The 12,892-nt window shown below is 35.2% G+C and overlaps 1 protein-coding gene across 1 annotated transcript in view; it reads left to right on the top strand.

Annotated features, from left to right (window-relative positions):
* LOC122816738 (mucin-4-like) overlaps positions 1-12,892 on the top strand; it is a 544,109-nt gene that overhangs the window by 10,805 nt on the left and 520,412 nt on the right. Inside the window, exon 3 of the mRNA XM_044089732.1 lies at positions 447-585. Within this exon, the coding sequence (XP_043945667.1) occupies positions 447-585 (139 nt within the window). The remainder of the gene's footprint in view (positions 1-446; positions 586-12,892) is intronic.

The following is a 12,892-nucleotide window of genomic DNA, read 5'->3' on the forward strand; positions in this document are numbered from 1 at the left end:
ATTTTTGGATTGTTTTGTTATGGAGTATTGCTTTTAAACTCTGTGAGCCCAGCAGAAGTATTGATTGTTTGCTATGATTTCAAACTGTGAAATATTAGAAATTGTTCAATATAAAATTAAACATTAATGGATATTGTCTGGCTTGGTTGCACATACTCAACAATGATGGCAAATGCAATACAACAAGTATGAGTGTGGTATGTATATTTGCAGTAGGCAGATTACTATAAAGGAAAGCTGTATATAATGCATGTATTCAACTTTGGTGAGCTGGCATCCTTTTGTTTTACATTTATAGTTCAAATGCATCTTTCTGCTACTTTCCATGTATAAAAACTGAGCAAAAGTTTTTGGCATCACAAAACTAAATGGTCATTCTTAATAATATTTAATTTACATATGTATTATATCTCTGTCTGTATTTATTATTTAACTTTTTTTTCTAGCATTCCAGATACCTCATTATGTTTTGTTCTGAACCAAGTGAACACGGAAGCCATTAATGGAGACCTATCACTGAAAGTTACAGCAGCACTACAAAACTGCAATAGTCAAACTACACAGGCATTTACACAACTTACTACAGTAAGTAATCCTAAATTACTGTAAACAGACATGCTGTTTAGCTTTCAGCTTCTTAGTTATGGATACTGATCTCAATAGGGTAAACTGGTCTCCACTGAAACCTTTGTAAAAGTGGATGTTGCATTTTAATTTGTTAATAATTGTTTCCTTAGCATGTATCATGACTCCCCATGTAAATGTCAACACTTGAAATGCAGAGTGACTATAAGCCAAAAAAAAAAAAAAAAAAAAAAAGAAAAGAAAAGGACTGTAAACACAGGAGTTCTTTTTGCAGGGAGTAAACCCCACCTGCACCCATGTAGGAGTCAATCCCCCACACCTCCCAAAACTTATATATGCCAACTCTGTGATCACCATACCTCAGGGAAGAGGGAATATTCAGAGAAAAGTCATCTCTGACTACGTATATGTAAGCCTGATCTTTCGGCTGTTCGGTCTCCTTGTTTCAGGACTCGCCATAGCAGGTCTTGACATTTCAAATGGTTACCATGTAGAAGACCATGGTGCCCATTGGCTGATAGTTTACATTAATTCTACTACTCCTTCTTGGAAAACCTCACTTAAAGGCAAAAGTAACTAAGAGGGTAAAGCATGAATATGTGAAAAATAGATAATCTGGCCGTAGGGCTGTTATCATATGTTACATAAGGAATGTGGAAATATTTACGGGGCTTTTCTGGAAATGCAACATTCCTCTTTTCCTGAGCTCAAGAATTTCTAGAATGGAAATAGAACATTTTAGTAATGACAAAGCTGCCTTTCAGCACTTCTCTTATAATCGAAAACAGCCAAGGCCCTTACTGGATACGTGTGTGATGCAGTCTGAAAGAGGAAAACTCCTATTCTCCCCTCCAGAACTGCAGCATAAATTGTGGCCAAAAGTGCATCACCCCTTCTGCCCTGCTCATGCAAATGTCTTTCTTTTGGAAAAACGCTTGTTAAAAGGCAGAAATAAAGTTGCCTCTCCTACTGAAAGACTGCTACGTAGGTTTAATCTATTAACTGCATGTTTTACTGCCAAAGCTGCTAAGGTAATGACGAATCAATGCCTTTAGAAGGTAAAATGTCTGGATTATGAAACGAAGAAATTGCTGTCCTTAACTTTTTAAGAGACATGATTTTACTGAAACTTGGCAAAAAAGCAGTAAACAATCATACTGTAAACAGCCATGATACTTTGTTGAACGAAGTACAGCATCTTTTCAATAAACTTTGAACTAATGCAGATAAAAAGCATTCTTTCCTTCCACAGTCATATAATTAGATATTTAAAATATGTAAAAACTAAACTCTACAATACAGAAAAACAAATAAAAAACTCAGTAAGGAGCAACCACCCAAACGTACAATTAAATAAGCAAAAGACAATGCACAATACACATTAGAATGTAAGTCTACATTCCCTCCATCTAATTCAGTTCTATATTCCTCTCACTATTTATAAGCAATGTTATAGAAATGAAGATGAGGAGGCATGCCAGAGTAACTCATCAGCTATCAACTACCCAAAATCATGTCCTTACATACTCAGTATTTCCAAGATATGCATCTGGTGCTAAGAGTCAACCGACAGCCACCACTTAAGTAGAAACAATCCCTTCTTAGCCAGCCCATTTGTGTTTTAATTTCCATTTCGCACATGTTCCTTAAAATACCAAGAAATTGTTTTAGAAAATGGTTTGAAGATTAACAGAACATGGGTTGCTTTTCATTTCTAAGTTCTGGCTTTCTGACGTGCCATTAAAACACTTCATGCTCGACCCATTCCTTGTCCTGGGCCAAACAGGAAGAGATCTGGACCCCTGTCTTTACTATCAGGCCAAGAGCATTTTGCTAATTCTACAGCCTCCTTATGATAACTCTGCACTACTCATTGGCTGCCAAAATATGTCACTATTCACATTATATTCTATATATATATATATATATATATATATATATATATATATATATATATATACCTTCAACACCATCAGGAATAGGTTTGTGTTAGTCAGAATCAGATGTAAAAGCTGAGAGGTACACAGCCGCAAAAATACCTAAACTGATGCAACCTTGTTACTCTTATGCAGAATTAGGGCCTTCATTTCACTTAGGCCCTGTATCCAATAAGGTCTTCTGATTTCTCCCAAGCACAGAAGACAGAATCTGGTAAAGAATTAATTTTAGCCTTGTGAACATTTGCAAAAAGTATTATCCTGATCAGTTTTTTCTCCTATATTTCTTTCACTACTTGCTAAGTATCAATCCTCTCTTATACTCTTATATAAAAAAAAAAAGTACATTCATTACCTGATTCTGGGTATTCCCCTGTGACCAAAAAGGTTTGCTGAGGGAGGCAGTCATGCAGGCAGCCCAAACAGTCATTTTATGCCCTTACTGGAATCCTGGTATATTTATTATAAATTATAGCCCTCCTCTGTATTGGAAACAAGTGACCTGCTTCACGATGAGATACAATATTTCCCTTCCCTGTAAGTCCAGGCTTCTGTGCACAGGAAATAATGAATACCACATTCAATTCTTCTTGGTTGCAAGCTCATCCTGGGCTATCCATTTTTACTACCACTCCCCTGAGGAATTATAGCATTGATTTGTCTCAGCCCACTCCCTCCTCCCAAGTATAGGCACATCCTTCTCCACACCAGCTCCACCAGAGCTGCTAATAACTTGGATCATCAAGCCTTTATTCCTGTATGTCAGCAGGGCTGACTTCTTCCTGGATAACATAACTCACCCTTGCTTCCAGTCACACTAGCACAGAACTCTGTCATCTTCTAAACTAAATGACCACAAACTTGCAAAATAGGGAACTACCTTGATTCCTTCATAGCTCCCAGAAGAGCCACCCATTGTTTAGATCTTACAAGCTGAAGACCTCTCACTTTGATTTGACCTAGTGGGAATGACTTGATTTTACAGATGACCCAGCAAAGTAAACTTGAATATTTTGTTAGCCATCACCCTCAAAGGAACTCAAGTAACTTAAGCATCTATTCCCCTACATACCTTTGTAATGCCTCTGTGCAATTAGGTTCTATCTTTTCAAAAGGGAAATTGAAGGGCTGACAGAGTAGGACTTCAAGGAACAAATAAGTTTCCCAAGTGCATTTACCCAAACCTAGTAGGTCAGATATTGCCTAGGGTGCTAGAGATGAGGGTGACTCATGCTATCATTTAAGAAAACTGCATTCATTGCATAAACAGATATAAAAATAACAAGACAAGCATTAACACTAAAAAACACATTTCAAGTGATTGACAATACAAAACCAAATTATTTTAAAATGAACAGTCACATGACTTAAAACTATACATACAAACGTTTACACAGTAAATATCACAACCAGACATTCACATATTTTTTAATATAAGGCTTTTGTCTCAAGTAGAAAAAGACAAATCACTCTGTCAAAGGCATTTTTTTCAATGACTAAGTCCCAGTATGGGACTTCTTTGCTTCATATCTTGTTGCATAAATATAAGGGATTTACCAATGTTCTTCTGCTCTGGCAGATGGTTACAAATACACATTGAATACAGTGTATTAATTCTGGCAAGAGCATTTATTTTGTCAGTAAAAATCGAAAACTATTTTCTTGCATGACTAATAACAGAATGGCCTGTATTATGATACCTACCTTGCTGTCACCACCCAAGTGTCTGTAGCCAGAAGAACAGTGGTAGAGTCCCTCACTTAAAAGTATAAAAGACTGTCAACAACCATGAGAGAAAATCCTCTAATATATTTGCATGAATAACTTGGGACAACTTCTTAAGCCCACAGCCTTTCCCTCTGCTGTCTTCTTTATTTTTGCTACTATTACACACTCAGTAATTAGAACTATCATAAGGTGTTGATGCTCTTGTAAAGAAAAAGTAGTTGCGGTCTCAATAAAAAGGTTTGCCTCTCCTCATCCATGTATGAGATTTCCTGCTCTTCAGAATAAAGCCTTGTATGATATTTCAAAAATGCCCCTGTAATACCCAGTAGATCCTTCCAGCATTTCTCTTCCTTCATATTAGCTCTTCTGCACCCACCTTTCCATGCATCCTTGTCAAAGTGAAGTAGTCAAATTCTTAATTCTTCTAGGATAAGGTTCATAAAGCATTGGCTGCAAGGCCGTCGCAGCAAATTCTTTTTGATTTCCACAGTTCTCTGGATGTGTGAGCACACCTGCTTAATCAAATCCTCTAAATCTGTCACTTACTTCATCTGCAACCTCTGTTGCTGCCAATGTGATTCAGACATCACTTTCATCTTGTTTTAATTTCCTAACTACAGAATGCCCAAGGTGCCCACCCCTCCCAAGATTGACTATCATCACATCTTTGTGTACTCCTTGGTGATCGTGAACCTGATGATTCCATAAAATCTCTGAGAGAGGACCTGAAGCTCTGTAAGCCCAGTTTGTCTGCAAAACCTATTTACTTATTTCTGCACTGATGTTAGCACCCCTTCCCAAGTAGATGACATATGCCACTGAGATTCTGGCTGAAATTTCTAGCACAATAATTACAATGCCCTCTGTGTACTTAATGATTTAAAGCAGCACAGTTCTTAAGATATGGACAGCCTTCATAAGGCAAGTTACTATAAATATCATCCTACCTTTCTTAAGGTTCAAAACTGCCAGCCTCCCCATCAGATCAAATGTAATATCAATATCTGAAAAATCCTCTTCTGCTAACATCAACACACAAATTCCTTATCACCTTCTACTGAGAATGAAGTAAGTGGCCATCCACCTATTTCCCTGCAGGCAGAGTTTCTGACAAATTTCTGTCAGATAATCGAGTTTTTAGAAACTCAAAATTCATGGTTGGGACCATATGACTGAGTTTTTGAAAAGACAAAGGTTTTGAATGGAGATTACTGTACAGTGCAGATTGGGAAATGTACCCTTTTCCTCACTATAGTGCGATCATGGCATTGATACACACACTCACACACACACACACACACACACACACACACACACATATATATATATATATATATATATATATATATATATATACTTTGTTTCATTGAATCTCATTTCACTGAATTTCATTTCACCCCGACCACTTTGCTGAAAATTCAAATTACTGAAAACTCATTTCACTGAATCTCATTTCACTGAATTGCAGTTAGTATATATGGCACTGTGTAGAGTACTGTAAGGCAAGTAAAAGGTATATGCCCTTTTCCTAACTGTAGTGCGATCCTGGAGTTAGTGTATATATAGTTAGAGGGGTGGGAGTGGTACAACCCCCCACACTGGGAATTGCAGTGAACTGCAGTTAGTATATATGACACTGTGTAGAGTACTGTAAGGCAAGTAAAAGTTATATGCCCTTTTCCCCACTGTAGTGCGATCCTGGAGTTAGTATATATAGTTAGGGGGAGTGGGGGGAACAACCCCCCACATTGAGGGTTGAGGGGGGTGTAGCCCCCATTTAGATTGCGTACATATTGTCTTCTGGATAGAGTTAGTCACTGGTGTTACAACTATGCATGTCTATTGTTGTTGTACTGATGAAGCCTGAATAGGTGAAAGCGCTTGGAGTCTGATGAAGCCTGAATAGGTGAAAGCGCTAACTCGTATTGTCCTGGAATAAAGCTTTTAATCTTTTTTGAACGTTCCTGACTTGGATTTTTTCATGCTACACAGTGTTTATGTGGATATCATTACCAAAAGAGGATTATTAGAAGATTCTAAATCCTGTGCTGCCGTGTTCCGCTCCGCTGTCTCGTTATAGTTATCCTTTTTATGCATGTCTATTGTTTAAAATGTATTGTTTTGAAGTTTTTGGTAAAAACCAATATAAAACAAGGTGGAGGGCTATGCCCCCACACCACCCAATGTGGGGGGCTGTGCCCCCACACCCTCTCTAACTATATATACTATCTCCAGGATCGCACTACAGTGGGGAAAAGGGCATATACCTTTTACTATACTACGTTCAGTTCAGTGAAATCAGATTCAGGGAAATGAGTTTTCAGTAATTTACGTTTTCAGCGAAGTGGTCGGGGTGAAATGAAATTCAGAGAAATGAGATTCAATGAAACAAAGTAGACATATATATATATATATATATATATATATATATATATATATATATATATATATATATATATATATATGTATATATATAGACACACACACACACTCACACACATATATAAATATATATATACATATGTATATATATATATATATATATATAAATATATATATAAATTTGTGGTTCCACTTTATAATCTTGAAATACTGAAATCTCAAATTTCAGTATCCCGAGACCATAAAAAGTCGAACGTTCCAAATCCTGAAACCCCAAAACTGCAAAACACAAAATCAAGAACACCATACACCACACAACACATACATCATCCAACCCACACTACAACAAACCAACAAACAAAACACACACAAACACAAAAACACAAACCAACAAACCTAAACTACATATAAGTGGGGGGGGGGGCAAACCCCTGCAACCCCCACAGGCCCCTACTTATATATACTAACTCTGAGATTGCACCAAATAGAAAATGACAGCAAATTTACCACTACATACTCTACAGTACCTTTGCACACACACACACACACACACACACACACACACACACACACACACACACACACACACACACACACACACACATCACAAATAAATGAACACCACCACTTTCAACACTTAAACACTCATACGTTTACCTGCCTACCCTAACCTACACCTAAAACTTGGTTTGGTTGGTCAATACTTTGGTGATGGAAATTAAGGCTAAAAGAGTCTCGCATTACCCACCACTGTTGGGACATGGTCTCCCCTTACCTAGTTACAATAAACAGGAGCACACTGAAATCCTAAAATGTTTTGTATATACATATTCAGGGGATTCAGATTTTATTGAAAACACAATGAATGCTTTTTGGCCTATCTTGTCATCACAAGACGACATAAAAACTTTTTTACCAGACAAAATACATTTTATCAGAAAACGTGACACAAACGTGAAGGACATGTTTGAGCAAGGTGGACGTAACCACCATAACATTAACAACAACAACACATTTAGAAAGAGGGGCTCTTATAAATGTGGAACATGCAATCAATGTTCATATATGTTGAATGATGACCACATTTTTATTCCATCTAGAAAACGTATGTTAAGAGCACAAGAACACTATAATTGTAATTCCTTGGGAGTGGTATATTTGGGCATATGTTTAATGTGTTCTGGATTTTATGTAGGGAAGATGAATAGGACTTTCAGGAAAAGAATATATGAACACATATATGACATCGAAAAGAAAAAAGAGAGTAACGCATTTTTCAAACACTCTCTGAATTGTATTCATATGTCCATAAAGTTCTTCATACTCGAACGGGTCACCAAGGACCCTAGAGGGGGAGACTGGGAGAACCTTTTGGAGAGTCGAGAACTAATGTGGCAACTAGCATTAGATGCCACTAGATTCCCTGGGATGAATGACAGTGTTAGTCTTAAGAGCGTGCTCAAAGCTAGAAGAAACAAATTATAATACATCTGACCCACGTTGCACTATGCATTGTTGTCACAATCTGGTTTAAAATTTGAAGTAATAGGTTATGTACAGCACAACAGCATTTTACGTTATTTTTATAGATGTACAAGACTTGGCCAATTAGTAGGCAAATGTTGGGGTATCGGTGTTCTACTCCATTTAAGCCTTTGAAATGGTTATTATGGGGCAAATTGTGTTTTTTTAGTTTTAACAAGTCATTAATACAATTTCTAGCAGTGTTCGTTTTATATATGATCATGAATGATTAGTACCAGCTCATTCGATGTTTGCACAAAATTTTTTTACATATTTATTTATGCAATTAATTCTAAGGGTTTATTTTAAGTATATTATGTCAGCATTCTTCAAAAGCAATTGACAAATACTAGTGTATTGGCGATGTTTTATTGTTCATTTTTAAGCTATTTTGTATTTTTAATTGTCAATAAGTGAATTATTTCATTAATCAATTATCTAATTGTATTTTTAATGTTTAATTAGTTGGCCTATCTTGTGATATAAATTAAGTAGATGGCCATACAGCACAATACAACTTGAAAAAGCCTGGGATGCGCCAGGCGAAAGCGCTCGTTGTTTATGATTTTTCTGGATTATTGTGGATTATTAAAAGCAACTTTGTCTTTTTCTCAACGGACTGGTTTCTTTTACAATCAGATACAGAACTGCTTGTTTGACTGTACCTTGTTTTTCTACATCATTGGCTGAAGGTATACTTGTTTACCACTCCAACGTTAGCTGGTGGTGTGTGTGGCAACAGGTTTCAGACGTCTGGTCCTCTGGGTTCTTTCTTTTGGTTTTTTCTTAAGTCGCAGCTTTCCACACCTAAAACTTCCAAACACACTCGCATACACTCAAACACATACCTAAAACCCAACAAAATACCCACTTACCTTACATACCAGCTAAATCCACACACTACATGATACATCCTGCACACACTACATCCACCGTCAAATACTGGAACACCATAACTGCAAATTTGACATTTCCGGATTTGTGCTTATGGAATTTCGGGATTTAAAAAATTCCACTTCATGATCGAGATATTGAAATCTGAGATTTCAGTATTTCGAGATTATAAAGTGGAAACTTAATTTGAAGGGAGTGTGGGGGTCAGGGGGCTTCTCCCTGCAAAATAAAACATAAAGAAAGGTAGGTTTGTTTTTTTTTCCTTTCTTCCTTTTTTTTTTTTTTTTTTTGGATTTTCGAGTTTTTGGATCTTTTCTGACATTTCTCTAGACCAAGGTGCATCTCTTAGAGAATAAATATGACAAATATTATTTTATAAAATCAGATAACATCCACTGTTAAACTGCTAGGACCATTCCAACATGCTGAAAAAGTACGGACACCACATTAGCGCTTTCATTCACTTTATTCACTGTGAACTTCCTCAGAAACAGTTCCACCCATAGCACTTTTTATAGTAAAAAAAGTCACATGATAATTAATTACATAATTAGTTACATACCAATTGTAACATAACATAAAAAACATAAATAATGTAAAAATTGTTATGGTAAAAATCAATATTAAACGTGTATATTTATATATAAACTGTTGTTCATTGTTTCATCTGTAAAAAACATTTTATATTAATGGTTTCGTTTAACCCAGGAACATAATCAGCTCCCAAACACAATTGCCATAAAGATTCCTTACACTCTAAAATAACTTTGCTGTCTCCCATAAATATGTGTTTACTAACACTGTCTAAAATAGAGAAAGTGAACTTCTTAAAGTCTCTACAGATAGTAGAATGTCTACCTATTGCATTTGTTTGATATTTTCTCTTTATTGCCAAAATGTGTTCACTTATTCTTTTCTTTAAAGATCTTGTAGTCATGCGTATATAATAACTGGGCCATGACAGACATTGGGCAACATATATTACCATTTTGCTATTACATGTATAGTAACTTTTATACCAAAAAGTTTTGTTAATTTGTTTAAAATGAACAGACGAGGAATTACTTATAAACCTACAGTATCTACAATTATTACAAGCATATGTCCCCTTGGTCATAATGTTTCCTTTCATACTTGTATTTTTGTAGTTATTAGTTCCCTGTTCTAGTAAACTTTTAATGTTATTAACCCTTTTGAATGTAAAATGTGGTCATTCACCAATGACTTTTATAAGGTCCTGATTACCTATCAAAACTTTCCAATTTTCTACAATGATGTTTTTAATACACTACATTTCATTTGTAATAGGTAACACAAATGCACATGAAAATTCTTTGTCAATACTTCCAAAGTTTCTAGTTTGTAAATTGTTTTCTATTAGAGCTTCCTTTTGGTAATGTAAAATAGGATTAGCCCTACTTTTTCTTAGGCCTAACACTTCATTTTCTATAGTGTTTAATAATGACATCTCATAACCTCTTGCTAAAAAGAATGTCCTTAAAGTATGCATTTCTTTAATGAAAGTGTCATCCTGAGATGTTAATCTACTCAATCTAATTAGCTGTCCCTTGATGACTCCTTTTTTCATATGAAATGGATGTAAACTTGTGTTATGTAGATATTGATTTACACAGGTTGATTTTCTAAAAATGTTACTAACAAAATTCTTAGAACTGTAATCATATGTCAGATGTAAATCAAAGAAATTTATAGTGTAACCATAACCTCCTATAGTAAACTTTAAGAAATTGGTGGTGTTGTTTAAATATTCAACAAACTTTCCAAAGTCTTCAGGGGTACCATGCCAAAGGAAGAACAAATCGTCAATGTATCGACAATAAAATAAAATGTTTTCTTCAAAAATACAATTCTCAATAAATTTGTCCTCCCAGCTGGCCATTACTAAATTTGCATAGGCTGGAGCAACTTTTGCACCCATAGCCACTCCTGACTTTGTTTGTAAAACCGATTGTTGAATTAAAAAAAATTGTTGTATAACACCAATTCTATAAGGGTACAGATTTTGTTAATCTTAGAATTGTCAAAGACACTTTTTTTAGTTAAATATTCCCTTACATACTCAATTCCTTTCTCATGTTCAATATATGTATATAATGAAGTAACATGTTATGATGCATAACAAAAATCTACATTCCTCATATTTAACTCTCTTAAATATTCCAACAACTGCCTAGAGTCTTTTAAATAAATTTTTGACGCTTGCACAATAGGATTAAGGACGTAATCTAACCAAGTGGACAAAGTTTCTGTTTAAGACCTAGCAGCTGATATGATAGGTCTAAAAGGAGGTTTTTGAATATTTTTCTGTAGTTTGGGAATTCCAAAAAGAACAGCCATTTTTGGATGCTCAACTTTTAAATGATAATCTATTTTACCCTGTCAAAACATGTCAAAAAGACAGCAATCTAAATGTAAAAAATTTTGATTAGTAAACTTAATATCCACCACTTTATAAGTTTTCTCATCTTCTAACATACTTTCAATAGAACTGTTATAATCTGTTGTACCCATAACAAAAATTTTGCCCCCTTTATCTGCCTTCATAACTCTTAATTGACTATTATCACTCAAAGTTTTCAATGCTATAACTTCTGAGTCTTCCAAATTGTGAATGTTTCTATCAGGTACAATACTTCTAATAGCTGTTTCACATAGTTTTTGAAAAACTTGAAGTGTAGCCAATAAATGGGGATTAAATGTACTTGTTTTTTTAAGACCCATAGCTGAAGTGCCACACTCTATGTCTTGCATAATGTACTTAAGATTTAATTTTCTTAATGCCAGTCTAAAGTCTACAATTACTCTAGCTACATTGAAAGAATTACAGGGAATAAAGGAAAAATCTTTCTTAATGAGCACTATTGTAGGTTTTGACAAAACAGTACCAGCCAAGTTTAAAATCTCTATATCATATCCGGTATTGTTACTTTCTACTACCATTTCTTTCGGATCCTGCCTCTTCCCTTTCCTTTGTTCTGTACCACTTTGGATCCCATTGGTCCTCTTTTGTTTCCCTGCTTGTCTACTAAAAAAGGGGAGGGCACATTGTTAGAACCAGTTACTACTTGATTACCACCAGAATTACTAACATCAGTTGTCCTATGCATTTCAGTGACTTCTCTGCCTTCTGAATTAGTAATAGTACTGTTATTGTCACTAACATTTGAAACGCAAACATTGTTGTTGTTTTCAACATTGTTAGATGTAGAACATAAATCAGAATTGTTATTGACATTAACAATAGTGTTGTTGTCTTTAAATTTCATTACATTGTTGTTATTAACTGTGTAAGCAGTCTTATTATCACAGGCAAAAATGTCCCGCCTCAATTTTTTCTGTTTTCTTGCCACTATCGTGGCTCTTTGTGTACCCGCCTTTGCTGCTATACCACAGTACAAATTATTAAAAAATGAAAGGCAGGAAAAGTTCTTGATTTTCTTGTCTAAGTCACTCATTTGATTTTTAGTCTCTTCCAACTGTTTGGCGTAATATTCAGTTAAAATGCACATGAGGTTTAAACCAAAGTAATTAAACAAGTCTATTAACTTGTTGAATAAACTGTCACCAAACAAAACACAATTAGGAAATTTGTTAGTCCATAAACCCTGAGGAACGAATTTCCATTTTATGCATTCCCTAAGGTAACGAATCTCTACATCAATCATAACATATCTCATAGTCAGTTTTTCTAACTCAAAAATCGCTTGCTTACAAGATGTTTGCTCCGTTTTGCTATTAGAGATAGTTTCAGTACTTACGGACTCATTTTCTTGCAATTCGTCAATGTCAGCAAATGGATTAGCACTTGTCTGTAATACATG

This window comes from Protopterus annectens, chromosome 12.part0 (genome assembly GCF_019279795.1).
Source record: "Protopterus annectens isolate FY-2018-M chromosome 12.part0, PAN1.0, whole genome shotgun sequence".
In the NCBI taxonomy this organism is placed as follows: Eukaryota; Metazoa; Chordata; order Ceratodontiformes; family Protopteridae; genus Protopterus; species Protopterus annectens.